At 37.5% G+C, this 19,659-nt stretch overlaps 1 protein-coding gene across 1 annotated transcript in view; it reads left to right on the forward strand.

Moving 5' to 3' along the window:
- The first annotated feature begins 3,147 nt into the window (after positions 1-3,147).
- The window catches only part of MINDY3 (MINDY lysine 48 deubiquitinase 3), an 85,541-nt gene continuing 69,029 nt past the window's right edge, over positions 3,148-19,659 (forward strand). Inside the window, exons 1-2 of the mRNA XM_064479417.1 lie at positions 3,148-3,286; positions 16,276-16,355. Coding sequence (XP_064335487.1) covers positions 3,193-3,286; positions 16,276-16,355 — 174 coding nt within the window. The 5' untranslated portion in view covers positions 3,148-3,192. The remainder of the gene's footprint in view (positions 3,287-16,275; positions 16,356-19,659) is intronic.

Raw genomic sequence — 19,659 nt, forward strand, 5'->3', positions numbered from 1 at the left:
CGATGGATATTAGGGGATTATCTAAATTTAGTCCTCTCAGTTTACAGATGAAGAAAGCACAGTAGAGCAAGTTAAACGACTCATTCAAGGTCACATACCCAAGTAAAAACAAACATTCAGATTTTCTAATTCCAATCGAGTCTATTCCATTATACCAGTGATTCTGCAAACAGTATTCTGCAAAACATAAACTGTGTGAGAAGTTCAGTGAGTTAAATGATTCAAATGTGACTTCCAACCCTGAATATAATCCTGTCTCTTTTAAAATTTTATTTAACTCAGCACTTAATGACAGAAGCCCTTTTCCACCATGTATTAATGCTTGTAGGAAATGCTTTTGGAAATGATACAGTATTCCATACTTGAGTATGACAATGGTGGATTTAAAAGATATCTGGTATGCTTGGTAGGAAAATCATCCTGCTGTGATGAAGTTAGAATGATGCAAAGGAAAGAGTACCATTTATCTCATAGATTTATACTGTTATTGGAAGGCACAGGGCATATAAATGAAATAGTTTTATTAATAAATGAGTAGGCACATTGTCTTAGCCATGTGCCTAGACCGTATTAATCTTATTGTAAGGATGGGTTTTTGAAGACTGATTTCTCCTAAAAAAGTGATGATGCAAATACACTCACCTAGGAGTTGAGGACTAGAATTGTTGGAGAATTGTTCTTTTCATGGTATGCTAGTAACCCGGTAATGAGGCTCTTGTGCTTTTAGTTGACAGAGATATTCGGGGAAAGACAAGAAAATAAGCACAGAGTTAGAGTTTGATAATGAATAATTAATTCTGCTTTTGTGAAGTAGTAAGGATGGCTAAAGAGAATTATTATGGAAATCTAAGCCCAGTTTTATTGAAGTGCCATGACGTGAATTTGAAAGAAATACTACAGGAACAGAAGTTTCTGATATTTTAAGACTCTCTTTTAGGACTAAAGAGAATTTATACAAGCTCTGTGCATATTAATGGGATACATCAATTTATTCAGAACCATAGATGGTCTTAAGAAAAAAAATAATACTATGCTAAAATATGCAGCAAGATAAATACTTCAAAGAAAATTCACATAATTTTCAAGTCATTATAATAAAAGAGAAAGGCTTTATTGTCCTGTACCAGATACATATGCAACAAACTTGACTGTTTTCAATTTTTCTATATAATTAATGAATAAGAAAAATTTAAATGAATATTAATTTGTATTTCTACTGTAGCTTAAGCAAGTTCACAACTTAAATGTAAGTAATGAATAATTAAGCAACATAAATAATTTAACGTTAATTTAATATTCCTTGTCAAAAATATGTCCTGCTAATTAAAGAAGCTTAAAACATTGCAAATAAAGAATATAGCCTAAAGGCCGAAAGGACATACATATCAATGTCTACCCACAATTCTGCCAGCTTCACTGTAGCTAGAAAGTAATAAAAATCACAGATCAAGACATATTTCGTTTTTAAAAATACACTTTGAAGGTATGGCTTTTTCTTTCTATCTATAGACAGTTAATCACATCTGTAACTACTACCTATATATTAATAGAAAGAAAACAAATGTGGCAAATACCTCTGAACTGAGTTCTGCCACTTACAGGATCCATGAACATTGACCCTTCTATGTCTTTCAGGAAGTAAAATAATTATGCAAATTGTAAATCACCATGCAAATATTAGGTATTTAGTTGTACCACTCAATAGTATTTTCCCTGATCCCTCACTTGCTGCAAGATAATGAAATCTTAAGTTCCAGTAAAGGCAAGTTACATTCTGTCAACTAATACTTATTGAGATCCAGTAATATATATTTAAGGCTCCCTATTACATACTATGAATAAAACATGTCATTGGCATCCATAGATGTATATTCCATGAGAAGAGTAAATAATCCTTTGCAAATACAAATGGCAATAATTGTCATAAGCAAGTTGCAGATAAGGTACTAAGAAATTTCAGAGGCTAAAATTTTTCTTTTAGATTGTAATGACTGGAAAAAGCTTTATTACAAAGTGGCATTTATACCATGGGTATAATGAAGAATGGGTAAGAACTGGTTTGAAAAAAATAGGATAAAGAATATTCCAAAGGGAATGACAATTCGGAGGAAGGCTGTGATAACGGTTCGGGCACTTTGAACAATTCCTTTTAACTGCAGCAAAGGTTGCTTAAGTTAGAAATGAAGTATAAATTTGCAAACCATCTTATTTGCTGCCTAAAAGAAATCATCAGATTTCACCTTTTCATTTTAAATTCAAAGGTTAGCCAGAATAAGTTCTTTTGAAGCAGCGAATATAGAAGTTTTCACCCAAATTAAATTTAACCGAATGCTTGTCAACGATTAAAACTTGGTCTTTATTCCAGGTGTTGCCCATACACCCTATAGTCTCAAAAACTGTAGATGAAACGGCTCTACCATTTACAAACAGGCCGCTTTGAATCCGTTTTCCTATAAACAGCTCTGTAATTCTGCATTACAGCTGGCAGAGGCATTTCTAACGCACAGTATGCCACATTCCTCGGTGATGTTAATCGTTGACTCGATTTTACATGATTGATCACGAGGCTGACAGCCTCCAATTTATCGGCAGCTCTCAACACAGACAGGGATGTTTCCTCACCGAGACTCAACCATCGCCTTAAAGCTGTCCTTTAGCGTAACTAGTATGACTAATTTTAAGGTATAGGCTAGGCCACGTTCTGGGCCCCCAGAGCCTCCAGCTAAGCCCAGAGCAGTGCGGAGAGGACGCAGGTATTCCAGGATGGGAGCGATACGCCAACGCCCATGGGGCGCGATGCTCCCGCCAACACCAACGCCGCCGCCGCACCGAAGGGGTGAGGACTGGGCTCGGAAAGGCCGGGGGCGTCCCCAGCCGTCCGCGGCAGTTCCCGCCCCCCAGTTCCGCTTTCGGGGAGGCGGCTCCGGGCCCTCCGGCTGTGGGGGCGGCGGCGTAAGAGGAGCCGGAAGTAGCCGCAGTCCTTCCGGTAGGGGAAACTGCTTGCTGCCGCTCCGACCCGGCTTGACAGGCGCGGTCCCTGCAAGTAGGTCTCTTTCCTTTGGCCTTCCGCCCGTCCGCCCTCGCAGCTCGTCGGCCGCTGCCGTCCCGCCACGCCTGTCTCCGAGCCCGCCCTTCCCCCATGTGCCGGGGCAGGAGTCCTGAAAGCCGAGACCCGCTCGCCGGTACCCCATCATGTCCGAACTGACCAGAGAGCTGATGGAGCTGGTGTGGGGCACCAAAAGCAGCCCCGGTCTCTCCGACACCATCTTCTGCCGCTGGACGCAAGGTACCCTGGCAGGACTGCCCTTTCCTGCCGCCGCTTCCTTTGGCCCCGCGGGAAGGCGACCCGTGACGCCGCGGGCGCCGACCCCCTCGCGCGCCCGGCACTCGGCCCCAGTCCCCTAGCTCAGCGCTGAAACTGGACTTCCTAGAAACGCCCTGCCGGGCCTTGGGCTAGAGGCTGAGTGCCGAATGGCTGCAGCTGTCCGCTGGAGACCGGGAGCGCCTGTGCCGCTCCCTCCCTGGGCTGCCTCTCGGCCGGAGAGGCGAGGGCCGGCTGTCGGGCTGCAGGGTGTGACACCGCAGGTGTGCCCTGCGCCGCGGTGCCAGCTTCTCAAGAAGTGCTCTGGCCGCCAGAATCTTTATCCCCTAACAAGGCTTCGTGTTATGGGCGTTTGGTCTAATTTCGGAGCGAGCAAAGTCCACACGGAAGTGGCCGTGGCTAATTCCAGAAAGCGATTTTGTTGTTTGTGTTTTAATTAGCTGGTTAGGCGTGGTGCGTGGTTAGGCGTGGTGCTCGATGCATAAATCAGATGTTGCTGCTGCAAAGTGTTCTCTTGACCCGAAGTGTCCCCGGTTTTGAGGTGGTTTGCTATCTGTTACAGTTAAAGGGAATATGGATCATAGAACTTTCTGTGCCGATCTAATTACCCAGACAGGATTTTGAGTTATATAAGAAGTTTTATTAATAATGCGAATAATGGTGAAGTGAAAAATACCATTTATGGAATCCCAGCGCCTCCTAGGCTCTGCCCTGGGCACTTTATGCTACTAGTCAACTCAAACTCTTAAGTTTTAATATTAAAACACAATAGACACATTACTTAAGGTGACTTAAAGACTGTGGTGAGGTTAAGTGAAGTTAAGAGCATTGTCTCTGGAATCAGAAGGATGGGTAATATATGTATGTAAAACATCACAAGCCAATAAATAATAGCTATTTAATACTATTATTAAAACATTTATTTAGAAATACTTGTTCTGAAAGGATTTGGGAGAAATTTAGCATAGTAAATCTGAGTCCCTTGCTTCATAACAAAAATTCAGGGTTTAAGTAATCCCTTCCTCCTTCTCAGATACTTCTCTTTTAAGAGCTGGTAAAATCAGAATGGTAATATATTACAGTTAGGTTATTTAGTCCATTACCCTTGTTTTGAGGATGAGCGAAATGAGTTCTGAAGGCTAAACAACCAGCCCAAAGTTGCACAGATTGATAGAAGTGGAAGTGAATTCCAGCTCTCCCACCTCCTAATATAGCTCTGTTTTTGTTATTTTCCTTTGTGTTTCTACATGTCTATGACATGTAATTAGTTTGGTTCTTTTTACACATTTAATTATGTCGCTTAACTAATATTTTCTGATATCTTGGACATCCCCATTTGCATGTTTTATTTTAAAACTTGATTGCCAGTTTGTCTCACTTATCCTAGTAGTGAACAGCCCAAAAGTACACAAGACTGTGAGTGTTGAGATAAGTTTTACTTCCTGTTGATTAACTAATAATACAATACAGAATCAGGTGATATTCAGCTTCATTTATGTTAATACTGTGATGCAGATCCAAGAATTCAGAGAGGCAGTTCTAATAATGGTTAACAGCAGACTTTGGAATGGGCATACCTGGGTTCTAGGTTCATATTTTTTAACTTACTTTTAAGCCTCAGTTTCCATCTCTGTAAAGTGCAGATACTAGTAGTGCCAGTTTTATGGGGTTGTTGTGAGGATTAAAGGCAAGTAAATACATCTAGGCACTTAGCACAATATCTGACATATAGTAGACACTTAGAAAATGGTAGCTTAATTTAAAGTGTTTAATTTTAGACGAAGCCAGAGATCACTCTCTGGCTGTGCCCTGACAGTACAAGAAATTACTGTATCTTTGATGGCTAATCACTAAAGTAGAACTTCGTAATGACATTAGAATGCACTGCCACCTTTTATTTGTACAGAAGTTCCTTAACAAGATATGTTCAGTCAATACCATTTCAAAATAAAGGATTATTTATTGACTCATTTCTGTTTTGCTCTTCAGAGAGTGTAGTTGTATGGTGGCTATGCAATTCCTCAAGGTGTTACATTGATCACGATTTTAAGGCAACCAAATAGTATTCTTAAGTTCCCATCTCTGAATCAGAGGGATGTTGTTACCGGTTTTGCTATGTTAACTTTGTATTCATTTATTCGTTCTTAGAGGCAGAAAACACTGCTGAAGATTACCGTGGCAGTGACCTGGGATTGTGGGAACAGGCACAAGCTACTGCTTTTCTGCGCTTGCCTTATCGCAGTCCTAATGTGACATCAGCTTTGGCTTTATTTCATCATCTATAACTGTGCTTTGAATTGACATCTGTAATCTCATTGCTCTTTTGGAAGCAAGGTATAGGTGGATTGTGTTTGGGGTAAATATTTATAGAATTATGTCCAGGAATATGCTATTTATGAAACTTTATTGATTGGTCATGTTAAATTCCTTCGATATATTAAACCGCTGTAGGAGTTGTTTTTTTGTTTCCCCCGTGTTAACTGATTTGACCGTTTTAGATAATTCTCTTCTGCAAATACTTTTTCTTTGAAAAAGAAAGGAAAGTTTTGGTTTGGGCTGGTTTTTGTTGTTGTTGTTGTTTAGTTTAGTTTAGTTTTCTGGATCATTTTTATTTTAAAGGCAATAAGTCACATAATTTAAAGATTTGAAATTGTTTTGTTTTTTAACTTGGAGATTTACTCCCTACTCCGGCCTGCTTCCCTGCTGCTCAGTTGCCTATATATAATACTTTCTAAAGTGTGTATTTGAACCCCCTTATTTTTAAGCACCATTTATCCTTCCTTCCCTTCTTCCCACAGTGTTCCAGGCTTAGACTTGGTAAGATGCGAGGGAAGACACAGTATAAATTAAGTGTATATAATAGAAGGTAAAGAAATAAGGAGTTATAGGGTGAAGAAACACGGACACGCCTCGTTTTAAGATGAGATTTGAGCAAACACTTGAAGTAACCAAGTCAGTCATGCAGATACGTGAAGAGTGTTCCAGGCAGAGAAGATGGCCATTATGAAAGACTTAATACAGAATCTGCCTGGCTTTTTGTTCAAGGAGCATGAAGGAGGTTAGTTTGGCTGGAGAGGGAATGAGGGAAGGGGGACAGTAATAAAGATGATATAAGAAATAATGTGACCCCAATCATATAAAATTTTATAGGCCATTGTAAGGACTTTGGCTTTTTATTCTGAATAAGATGAGAGGTCACTGGAAGGTTTGGAGCAAAGGAGAGGCACAACATGACAAGTTTGTAAAGGGCCGATCTGACTGCAGTGTTTGAGGGTAAACTGTAGTGAACTAAGTGAGAGATAGCAAGACCAGATGAGAGAGAACTGCAGTCATTCCAGGGGTAAAAAGTAAGTGGCTTAGACCAGGATAGTAGTAGTTGAGATGGTGGGAAGTGGCCACATTGACTTCATCCCAGCAGAACCAAAATAAGAGCCATCTAGATTTAACTGAAGTGAGTATTAATCTTCAGATAAGTGAAAACATTTTGACTTATTGAGAATTTGTTTTCTTTTCAGTATTGATTGTCTAGCCAGTGTTTGGCAAACATTTCCTGCAAAGGGCCAGTGCCTTCATTGTCTCCTCTTGATATGAATCTCTGCCATTGCAGCAAAAGCAGCCCTGGATAATATGGGTTTGGCTGTGTTCCAAAACTGCATTTATAAAACAGGCCAACTCCTGATCTAAATTATTAACTTTTTTTTTAAATCTAATTTTTAAAAATTTTCTTTTCCTTTTTTAAGGAGGGGGGACGTAATTAGGTTTATCTATTTATTTTTAGAGGAGGTACTGGGGATTGAATCCAGGACCTCATGCATGCTAAGCATGCGCTCTACCACTTGAGCTATACCCTCCCCACTAAACTATAAACTCTTAAGAAATCATTTTATCCTTTTTTCTTTCCCCTTCCTTCAAGCTTTAAGTTACTTCATTGTTTCACCAAAGATTAGCCAGAAGAGGAACCCAATTTTGCTGTTTATAGAAGCAGTTCATTGTGCTTTGGGTGGGGAGGGAGCTGTAATTGTCTGAAATTAGAGTTTGGGGCTTTTAGTATAGGGCAATTTTTGTTATGTAATATATAAAAAAAAAATGAGATTCCAAATAGCTTTGGAAAAGTGAGGGATAAGTTAAATTATAGAAAAGTATAAAATGTATTAAGGAGTTAAAACATTTGGGTAAAGGTCCAAAAGTATGATTTTTATTATAATGTGATTTATTTTTAACATTTTGCCAAAGGAGTAAAACGATATGCCAGTATCATTGATTTGTCTTCCAAAGTGAAGATAAGTTAATACTGTGGATCGTAGCACCTCAAAGATTTTTGTTGTTGTTGAGAGGCTTTTATTTCAAATACAGATTTTCCTTTCTCCAACCTACCTAAATCATAATTCACCTAAAACCGAATTTTTTTTAAACTCACAATTTGTAAGCTTATGTGACAAATTTAATTTCTTGGTACTTTCAGTATGTAATGAATTTTTTCAGTTCAGAGTATCTATCATAATACCTCACATCTGTATCATGCCTCACAGTTTTTGAAAATCTTACTTAATCCTTGCAACAACCCCAAGAGATAGCAAAGGATGAGTGTATTTATCCCCCCTTTTATAGATGAGGAAACTAAGGCTCAGTCCAGAGTCTACTCCACTAATATTATTTAACTTATAATGATGAGGTCTTTCTACGGCCTTTTGTTTATGGGCAGCTTGAACAGTAGGGGCAGTCATTGTCAGACTGATTCGAATCATGTAAGTCAGTCACCTGAAAATAAAAAGACAGGAAAATTGCAAAGAGGTTCATAGTTCAGTTATGAGCTTTAAAACTGAGAAAGACGTCTATGTCTTTAGTGCTGTGGAATGTGATACAAAATTGTATATTTAGGATCAGATGCTTTAGATAGCTAATTTCAGATATAATCAGAAAAAAACCACAGCCATTTTCTGGTAATTCCTCTTAAAACTAGGAAATAATAAAAAAAAATGAGAACACATGGCAAGAAAAGTAACTCTGTGTCCTAAAAAATTTGAACTCAAGTGAAACCATATTATAGAAGATGTCTACTTAGCTTCGTCTTGTTTTAGGATGGAATAGTTAATTTCTATTTATCTGACTTTACTTCATTTTAAGCTCTAATGGTCTTTGTTCGCTATCAGTTAACACACTCAAACATGCATAGTGTAATGAAACAGAATTTGGCATAAAGCTGATGTGTTTAGAATTCTCTCCATGGGGTTTTTATCTCTAAAGTACAAAAGCAGCTCACCATAATGCATTTCAAACTATAAGCCCCACCCGTGGGTCTGGAAAATTGAATTACATTAGTTATTTTAAGGAAGGCAAGAATCCATTATTGATACATATTTATCACACACCCTGAAAGTTTAGCAGAGCCTTATTTCTCCTCTGCACTTAGACCCAATACCAGCGACCGTTTTCTTCTTCCCAACAGGGAAAGAGGTAGAGTAGAGAGGACCCTTGGCTTCACCTCTTATTTCTAGGTTGGACCTCAGGTTTGGTTGTCTTGGTGTGATAACCAGTGCCCTGGGTTCTCATTTGTCCTTATTAAGTTCACTCCATCCACCATATCTGTTTCTTATCCTACGTTTAGCCTCTCTATTCTGTTTCTCCCAAGCTGTTGTGTATTGCTGGAGAAAATTGTGGTGGGCATCAGTACAAATGTAGTTGTTAAACCTTAGCTGAGCCCTCAGTGTTTCACTTAGTTCTTTATCCTGTCTGCTTTTCTGATGTTTTTCAGCATTAACATTCTCTCAGTTCTCTCCCCTCCTCATTCCTCTCACTCTCAATCAGTAATGCCTGTTCACTTCCTGCAGTATTTTTAACTTGGAAGCCTGCTAAGATTTCTTTCTCAGGTTTTTTAAACTCAGGGCCCCATTACTCTCTTAAAAATTACTAAGGACTTCAATATGAAAAATTTCTAAAAAATAATGAGACCTGTGGTATTTTACATGTTTCTAAGTCCCTTTAATGCTAGCTCGTTAGAAGACAGCTGGATTGTCACACTTGCTTCTCCACTCAGTCTGTTGTAATACGTTGTTTTGATTGAAGTATATGCAGAAAATCCAGCTTCACAAAGCTACACAAGTGATAGGGTAATAACCTTTGCAGATAATTGTTGATATTCTTTGATACTTTACCAGAACTCAACAAGGGTTAGGTAATCACTTAGAGGTTAGTTGCAATATGGAATCTGAAGGCACATCAATTTAATGTACACTGTTAAACTGAAATCCATTGGTTTGTCTTGCATTTTGAATGGATCTTTTACCCATACATTCATTCCTGACAGCGTGCATCAGTCAATCAGAAGTTTTTGGTCCACTGGCTTAAGTAGATCTTCCAAATGTTAACATGTTTCATTATACAGTATCAAAAGTCACATTTATTACTATCTCCTGACCTTGTCAGAAGAATCTCTTAAGTATTGAGAAGCTGTCAAGCTCACAGTGTTGGACACAGGTTTTCCAAAACTTTAGTTATTGCTTGGAAGCTTGAAATTTTATCACTGGCAAAAATACTGTCAGGTATTTTCCTTTAAGTTTGAGGCTCACTTCCTTCACTTCTTAAAGAAAGTCTGGGTAATCGTAGTTTGTTAGTTGCTCTTCAAAGTAAAAACCATGCTCCTCAGAAAAGCAGTTAGTTCAGTTCACAATTCAAAAACTTGCACATGCGCTTTTCTTTGAGACAGCTGTCAATCATCATGCAAGGTCTGTAGCCAGCGTGCTTTATGAGTATTTACCATTTTGTCACACAGACTGTTTTTTAAAAGCACATTGTGTGTGTCATGATTTAGTAAAATTAGCATCAGTAAGGGCTTTCTTAAGTTAATTGGCTTTTTCTTTGTGTTTGAGAGTGTATAGTGGTATTTCCTAGTAATGACTGCTGGTACAGCTTAATGTCACTGCGTTGATCTATGCTAAGGCACAAGTAACATAACCCACTGTTCATTTTTATCATCACTGTGAATGTCAACACAGTGAAAAGGGCAAATAGTCTCTTAGCATTATAATGGGAATGGTTTTAACCTCTAGCAAGTCCCCTGAAGGTTTCTAGAATGTCCGGGGGTTTGTAGGCCACACTTCGAGAATCTGTCTTTATCCAGTCCACCACTGCCGCACCACACTGTCTCAGCTCTTTCAGGACTTGGAGTCCTGAAACGTTTCTTTCTCATTTAATCACTCTTTTCCTTTTTTTTTAAACTCATGCCCTTAGGTCTGTAAAATAGTAATTCTTTTTCCAACTTCAAGCTATCATCCTCTTTCCCTTCGCTTGTTTTACAAATAGTTTGCATTATTTTTTTCTTTCTCCTTGTATTCTGAATCACACCTCAACCCATTAAAATTTGGCTGCTCTCCCCAGCATTCCAAATTTCTGTGTTTAATATTCCAAGTGACATGCTTAGCCCAGTATTTTCATTTATGTTTTTATTCCACTCGGCAACATTTGTAACAGGTGATGGCTGATTTTTCCTTTCTAGGGCCTCAGTGTGGTTTTTTTTGTTTTTTTTTTTTTTTGTTCTCTTATCTTTCAAGTCTTTGTCAGACTCCTTTGCTGATTCAGCTTCTGCTCACTTTTTAACATTACCAGCTTCATTATCTTTGTTCTGCATGTTCTCATTCACTTTAACTGCCATGTTTAGGATGATTCAGATTGGCTGTCTCTAATCCTAACCCCTGCCCTGAGCTCCAGATGTATGTTTCCGCTCTTGTAAATGTTGCCAAATTGTTGCTTCACATTTTAGAGATGAACTTAGAAAACACACAGTGCCCTGCATTATCTTCCCTTCAAAAACCTGAACAGGTGTTCACTGAGCACTAACTATGTAACGTACTAGAAAAACAGTGAGCAGTAGAACAGGCAAGGTAGCTGTAAGGCAAGAAAAACAATAGACAAGTAAACTATAATATAATTACGGATTTTAACGGGTACAGGTTGATGGGGGATGGTGGGAAAGATATACTTAAATTTGTCAGGGAACATCTTTCTGAGGAGTTAATACCTAAACTAGGTGGTAAGAATGAGAAGGGTTCAGCTACATGAAGAGAGAAGGGAAAAGAGCATTTCATGCTGAGTGAACAGCAGGTATCAAGGCCCCAGGTAAAGACCTTGAGATGTTCTAAGGTCCTAAAATCATCATAGGTGTTGAAGGTAAAAATGGACTGAGGGAAGGTGGGATTGATAAATCATACAGTGTCTTTTAGGGCATGAAAAGGGGGTGGAGTTTTATTGTAACTGCAGTGAGAAGCCACTGAAATGTTTTAAGCAGGCTGTGACAAAAACTGATTTCCATTTCTAAAATATTTCTCTGATAACTCTACGGTGAATTGATGAGGGTGGAGGTGAAATGTGGGTGGAATGGGGGGATCTGGTTGGAAATTCTTAATAATTTTCTAAGTCAAAGACGATGGTTGGTTGAGCCGGAATGTGGACTAGCATTGGGACAGAGATGGACAGATACAAGATAACGTTTTGGGGCTTTGAACCAAGAGGACCTTACCTTAAGGTGAAGACTAGTATAAGTCGGAATTTTTCAAAGAAAGAATTAGCATGTGTTTCAAGGGAAGGGGACAATGACATGTTCATAACCTAAGAAACCAGAGAGGAAGTGGATATCTGAGAAAGTGAAAGAAGTTCTGCATGCCTGAAGTCTAATGATGGAGTGTGGCAAAGGATGAGGTAGGAGATACAGGCAGAAGCTGGACCATACAGGACCTTGTTAAGACTTAAATTCTCTCTATATCTGGAGTTCTAATCTGGGCTCTATTGGGGAATTACCTGATTATAACCCATAAAAGAAGCCTTGGGAGCCGATGAGTTACTCAGGGAGAACATGTAGAATGAAAAAAACAAAGATTCTAAAGCCAAGACATGAGGAACCTTAAGCATTTAGGAGTTGATCAACAACACTGAAAATAAAACAGAAAAGGGAAAGTTGGATCAAGATGGACGACTAAAGCTAAGGGCCAAAAGTTTTTCAGAAGTCAGTGGTCTTTCTTTCAGATGATTCTCTAGGGGATTAAATAAGAAAAGACTTGAGAAATAGCCTGTCTGGTCATTGATGAATTTGATGATAATAAATTTGGAGCAGTCACAGGTTGAAAACCAGGTTATTGTGGGTTGAGTAAATTGGGAGGTAAGGAAATTGAGACAGTGCATATAGACAACCAGGTCGGCTTTGAGAGAGTGGTGTTTGGAGGTTTGGGTGGAATTTTTTTTTTTAATGATCAAATGACTTTTTAAATTAAGACTTTACTTTTTAGAACAATTTTAGGTTCACAGCAAAATTGTGGGCAAGGTACAGATACTTCCTTTATACTTTCTGCTCCCACAGCATGCACAGCGTCCCCCATTGTCAATACCTCCCACCAGAATGGTACATTTGTTACAACTTACGAACCTACACTGACCCATGATTATCACCCAAAGTCTATAGTTTTCCTTCTTGATAAGGTATATCCTATGAATCTTAACATATAATGGAGTATTATATCCATCATTATAATATGATAGAGTATTTTCACTGCCCTAAAAATCCTCTGTGCTCTGTTTATTCATTCCTTCCCCTCCCCCTGCCCCCAGCAGACACTGATCTTTTTACTGTCTGCATAGTATTGCCTTTTCCAGAATGTCATATAGTTGGAATCATACAGAATATAGCCTTTTCAGATTGGTTTCTTTCTTTTTTTTTTTTTAACTTTTTTTTATTGAGTTATAGTCATTTTACAATGTTGTGTCAAATTCCAATATAGAGCACAATTTTTCAGTTATACATGAACATATATATGTTCATTGTCACATTTTTTTTCACTGTGAGCTACCACAAGATCTTGTATATATTTCCCTGTGCTATACAGTATAATCTTGTTTATCTATTCTGCATATGCCTGTCAGTACATACAAATTTTGAACTCCCAGTCTGTCCCTTCCCACCTCTCTCCCCCTTAGCAACCACAAGTTTGTATTATATGTCTGTGAGTCTGTTTCTGTTTTGTATTTATGTTTTGTTTTGTTTGTTTTTTAGATTCCACATATGAGCGATCTCATATGGTATTTTTCTTTCTCTTTCTGGCTTACTTCACTTAGAATGACATTCTCCAGGAGCATCCATGTTGCTGCAAATGGCATTATGTTGTTGGTTTTTATGGCTGAATAGTATTCCATTGTATAAATATACCACGTCTTCTTTATCCAGTCATCTGTTGATGGACATTTAGGCTGTTTCCATGTCTTGGCTATTGTAAATAGTGCTGCTATGAACACTGGGGTGCAGGTGTCATTTTGAAGTAGGGTTCCTTCTGGATATATGCCTAGGAGTGGGATTCCTGGGTCACATGGTAAGTGTATTCCTAGTCTTTTGAGGAATCTCCATACTGTTTTCCATAGTGGCTGCACCAAACTGCATTCCCACCAGCAGTGTAGGAGGGTTCCCTTTTCTCCACAGCCTCTCCAGCATTTGTTATTTGTGGACTTTTGAACAATCACCATTCTGACTGGTGTGAGGTGATACCTCATTGTAGTTTTGATTTGCATTTCTCTGATAATTAGTGCTATTGAGCATTTTTTCATGTGCATTTGTATTTCTTCCTTGGAGAATTGCTTGTTTAGGTCTTCTGCCTATTTTTGTATTGGGTTGTTTGTTTGTTTCTTATTAAGTCGTATGAGCTGCTTATATATCCTGGAGATCAAGCCTTTGTCAGTTTCATCGTTTGCAAAAATTTTCTCCCATTCTGTAGGTTGTCATTTTGTTTTACTTATGGTTTCCTTTGCTGTGCAGAAGCTTGCAAGTTTAATTAGGTCCCATTTGTTTATTCTTGCTCTTATTTCTATTGCTTGGGTAGACTGCCCTAGGAGAACATTTTTGAGATGTATGTGAGAGAATGTTTTGCCTGTATTTCTTCTAGGAGGTTTCTTGTATCTTGTCTTATGTTTAAGTCTCTGATCCATTTGAGTTTATTTTTGTGTATGATGTAAGGGGGTGTTCTAGCTTCATTGATTTACATGCTGCTGTCCAGCAGATTGGTTTCTTTTCCTTCACAATATGCAGTTAAGGTTCCTCCATGTCTTTTCACGGTTTGGAGGGTAATTTTTAGATGCTGAATAATACTCCACTTTCTACATGTACTGTGTACTTACCCATTCACCTACTAAAGGATGTCTTGGCTGCTTCCAGGTTTTGGCAATTATGAATAAAGGTGCAGTAAACAATGTGTGCAGGTTTTCATGTGTGGATGTAGGTTTTCAACCCCTTTGGGTAAATACCAGGACCTCTTGGTAGAACCTGAAGAAGAATTTTTGCTTGTTTGTTTTTAAATATGTGAGATACACGTTTAAATACCGTTTGAGAGATTGGAAGGTAAAGAGAGAGGTGGGGGATGGAATGGGATCCTCCATACTATTCCTTATCTCCCCTGCTATCACCTAGTGTCTCAAGCTGGAAACCTCAGAGTCAGCTCTAATTTCTTTTGTACCAAAACTTTGACCCACTTGCACATACTCATCAAATCTTATTTTTTATTTCAGAAATACGGGTATGGTGTTTGAGTATAGTGTCTCCTCTCACAATAATGTTGCTTTTATTAGTTTTGCACCATCTCAATAGGTCTCTTGAAATGCCTTCTCCCCATTCTTGTTCTTTAAAAAAAAAAACAGGAAAAAAATTGATTACTACTTTAATTACTTTAATTAGTACTTAAATTAGTAGTAATATTACCACTTTAATTAGTGCTTGTGATGGTGTGGCCCTTCCAGAGTCAACATCCTGTCAACTTTCCCTCCTCCTGTTTGCCATCCCACCCATCCCTCCCCCATACTGCCCTTCAGGTGCATTAAATTTCCCTCTGATCATAAACTTGTCCTGCTCTTACCGAACCTTTTTCCTCTAATAAAGGTGGTTTTCTTTACCTGAAAGTCTTTCTCCTACCCTTGCCTCTCTGGTAAACTTCTATTCTTGAATAGAAGCCTCAAACTAACCTGTTATGACTTGACTGAGGCAAAGTCATTCCTTTCTGTATCCACAATACTTTCTTCATACTTCTGTTGTAACACTCATTTATTCCTTTATTTTAGTAATTATTTGTTCGTATGTCTGTCTTCACCCGGACTCTTGGCTTCTCCCAACTAGGGACTTTGTCATTCATGACATTTGTATATCCTAGATGCTTGATATAGTACTTTATGTTCATTAAATGTTTGTTGGATGAATGAATTATAACTGTTAGTGAAATTTGACATATTCCTCGCATGTCGAGATTGGAAGTGATCATTTTAAAGCTAAGTACACTGAGGCCTAGGGAGGTGGAATGATTGCCTGAAGGCTTACAGGTACTGACTCCCCTCTCCTGACCTCTGGCTCCAAGCCCCCTGCAGTATGCCGGTGCCTGGGGAAGCCTGCACCAGTTGCTCTCAGTCCGTGCTAGTTGGGTAATGTTTAAATTAAAATAGAGACAATATGAGCACATCCACTATGCATGATCCTTTTCAGTTTTTAGCTTATAGAATATTATTCAAAGATTGAAACTAAAAAAGATACTGTTTGAGAAGGGCCCTAAAAATTCTGTTTAAATTCAACAGGTAGTCTGTCTAGTCCTCTTCCTTCAAATTAAATTATTTAAAAATCAGATTTAGTGTCCCTTTACTAAAACCACACTTCATCTCTCTAGTCCACTTAGAGGGGTCCCTGGGTGCAGAAGTGTGTGTGTGTGTGTGTGTGTGTGTGTGTGTGTGTGTGTTTACGTACATTTGGCAAGGAGCCGAGGTTCCATATCTTTTTTCAAAGGGTTCCTTGATCCCCCCCCAAAAGTTGAGAACCACTGTACTCAACTGACTTGATATTTTGCTGTTGTGATAAGCGACCTTTCTCAAAGCAAAGTACATTAAAGATTCTTTTAGCTACTACTTGAATTACGTTTTTAATCTTTGCTACTTGCTTTCATTTTTAGGGTTTGTGTTTAGTGAATCAGAGGGATCTGCATTAGAACAGTTTGAAGGTGGCCCCTGTGCTGTTATTGCACCTGTTCAGGTAACACAGATTACTTTACCAACTCCTTAGAGGGACGTGTTCAAACGTTTCAGACTTTACTTTTTGTTTTCTATTATTTGTTCTGTATGTAATGATGAGGCATGATGAGTTACCTCTTAACTTTTGTTCATGTAAATTGCTTTAAATGTCCAAAATTAAAAATGAATTCAGAACATGAGTAGGTTGCGAAGCAATAGCCTTTTGGCTGTCTTTATTTTCAGGAAAACGTATTAAGTGTTCCTTTCTTTCAGAAAATTTGGAATTAATGACCATGGCATCTTATACAGTGATGCTGTTGAATAATAACATTTTATGCCACAGATAGTTACATCATAGCAGTGGTACTATTTACATTAGTTCTGTCTATAAAAACAATTTTCTTACAAAGCTGAAGATGAGTTAATATTTTCATGGCCTAAAATTTTATACATTTTTAATATAAGTTGACAGTATGTACTGTTTTAGGCTCTAGCTTTGGTATTTAAAATAAAATTAGTAGCAACTGATTTCAAACAGAATTCCTGAAATTAAAAAAAAGAGTTTTTTCTTTGCACAAAAGGTAGGGTTAATCTCAATATGTGTATCTGATTTTGAATCTTGATGTATATAGGCTGATTTGGTTTATACCATTACATTATTAAAATGGAGAATTAAATTTTCAGTTTACTGTAATATTTACAATGTCTAAACAGCAGTGTAACCTCAGAATTGTTATAAAAGAAGCTTGAATTTATTGTTTGTTTTAATCAGCACATTTTGAAAATACATATTTAATGCAGTATTTATTATTCATTGGGCATAAAGAATGCATTCCTGAACTTTTAGCTGCAAAGTAAATTCGTCTCAAATATGATACTCCATACACTTACACTATTATATCTAAAATGTATTCTCTGAAGGAGAGAAAAAATTCCCTTTATGGTTGATTCTAAGGTATATCTGTTATAGGTCATTATTTTATTTCTTTAGAGAGTAAAGTTGATTTTTTTTAAATTAGTAGAATTATTTTAAAAATTTGAGTGAGCTTTGCCTGCAAATTATGGAGTACAAAGAGTAAAATTTATACATTAGTGTTTTAGAGCTGGTATGTTGAGTAGCAGGAAAGTTTTGGTTGCTGGGAGAAATCTTATTATCTGAATTTGAAGATTCCTTGTCCTGTCCATATGCAAGTTAGATTGTATTAACACTGCCCACCTTCGGCCGTAATACTAACCTAGGATCTGTATTGCAAGTCTATGAATTTAGTTAAATGCAAGGTAAACCACAGGAGTTTCTTGTTTTATAAAATTCTGTACATTTCCAAAATGGTAGTTACATTTGCGATTGGGGTTGCTGTGTAACAAGAGATAATTGTAATGTTCAGAACCCTGATGTATCTTTCAGGTAGTAAATTAGTTTCATAGTCACATAAATCTTCAATCATAGAGGGATTTTGTTTATATTAATATTTCTATGTAAAAGTCAAAATTAAATTACTAAGAGTAATGAGGGGAAATGAGTGAGTCCAGATATTAAAACTTTTTTTAAACTATAAAAACCAAAACATGACACTTACACTTTTGCAAGAAGAATAGGCATACTATGGAACCAAATAGATAATACAGTAGTAGACCACACTGCACACAGTAATTTACCAAGAATTAATCACATACCATGATAAGAAGGATTGCAAATCAATGGTGGAATAAAATGTAGTTTAGTAAATGCTACTGATATGACTAGTTGATAATTTGAGAGGAAAAAATGAACTTAGGTCATCTCATACCATATACCAAAAATATTCTTGATATAATACTTAACCACAGAAAACTAAAAATAATATATTACCAGACATCTAAGATAGGATGAGTTCCAAGTTTAGAAAAATATTTTCAGTAGTATTAGCAATAAATGAATTTCTTTTACAAACAACTCGTACATACTGGTTAGAAGAACACTAAAACCTTAGAGGTGGAATGGACAGGTATATACAATCATAGCAGCTGAACAACCAAAAAAATCAAGATGTCCAACCTTTCTAGGAATCCAAGAAAGTACAAATAAAACAGTACAAAATTCTTGGTTCTATAGCTCACTCTTTCTGACCTTTAGATATAAAATAATTGCCAGTGTGTATGAGTAGGATGATGCTGGCACACTCATATCTCTGTGTAGTACCAATTTGTACTTTGACTTAGGGGAGGATTTTTGCATCATAATTGGACCATAATAATGCAGATTCTTTGATGCAATAATCATACTTCTGTGAATCCTTCCTAAATAAGTAATCATTACTATGGAGAAGGTTGTATTCAAGAAGAAAAAAATTTTTTTAGTGCAAGTCTGAATGTATTTTATATTTATAGTAGTTAAAAAAACTTACAAGCAGCCTAATGTACAATGCAGTTTAAACACAGAATAATATTTAAATTTTAGTAGCTTGATAGACATTTAGAGATTAAGAGTTACAGTTATGCATTGTGTGGGAAAACAAAATGTGGAAAAGTCACGTACCCATTATACGTGCTTCTCACTTAAAATTGAAAGCAGATATGAAAGAAAGACTGGAAGGAAGTGTATCACAATGCTAAAGGTTGTGTAGTGGTGAAAAGTGAGTGTCCCACCTCACCTGTCCAAAATTTTATAATATTATGTTACTCATTTTGATGGTTTTTGTTATTTTGGGGAAAAGCAGCAGCACCTAGTTGTAGTTATTCGTAGGTTTTATTTCTATGAGAATATCAGAACATTACTTAATTTTTTGCTCAAGTACTTTGAAATAATTACTTATTGGGTGCCAGGTACTGTGCCAAGTGTATTAATAGCTTATCTCATGTAATCCTTACTGCAGCCTTTTAAAGTTTGTGCTGTTATTAATTTTAGTTAGTAAAGTAAGGAACCAGGATTCAAATCTAGGTGTGTCCGACTGAAAGCAGTCCTCTTATCTGAACACAGCTGTTTTCAGATACATCTGAGTAATAACCACCAGGAACCTCTTTTTCTTGAATCAGCCCCTGGAGGTTCAGATATAATAGGTGGAACATCAGAACCTTCCTTTTAAATAAACAAGTCAGGTGACCAGGATGCTGCTAGCCTTTGAACTACACTTTGTGAAGGAAACATTCTACACTCAGTTTCTGTCTATCAAATCACCAGTGTAACATAGTTGGGTCACATAAGGAAAGGTTAGAAATCAAATTTTTTTTTTTCCTTTAGAATCTTAAAGCTTTTTGAGTTAAGCCTGGAAGTTAGGAGCTCCTCATAATAAAGTGATGACCCACATAGTGGTATTCTTGTATCACAAATCAGAGCTAATAGAGAAGAA

The sequence above is a fragment of the Camelus dromedarius genome, chromosome 26 (assembly GCF_036321535.1).
Source record: "Camelus dromedarius isolate mCamDro1 chromosome 26, mCamDro1.pat, whole genome shotgun sequence".
Lineage (NCBI taxonomy): Eukaryota > Metazoa > Chordata > Mammalia > Artiodactyla > Camelidae > Camelus > Camelus dromedarius.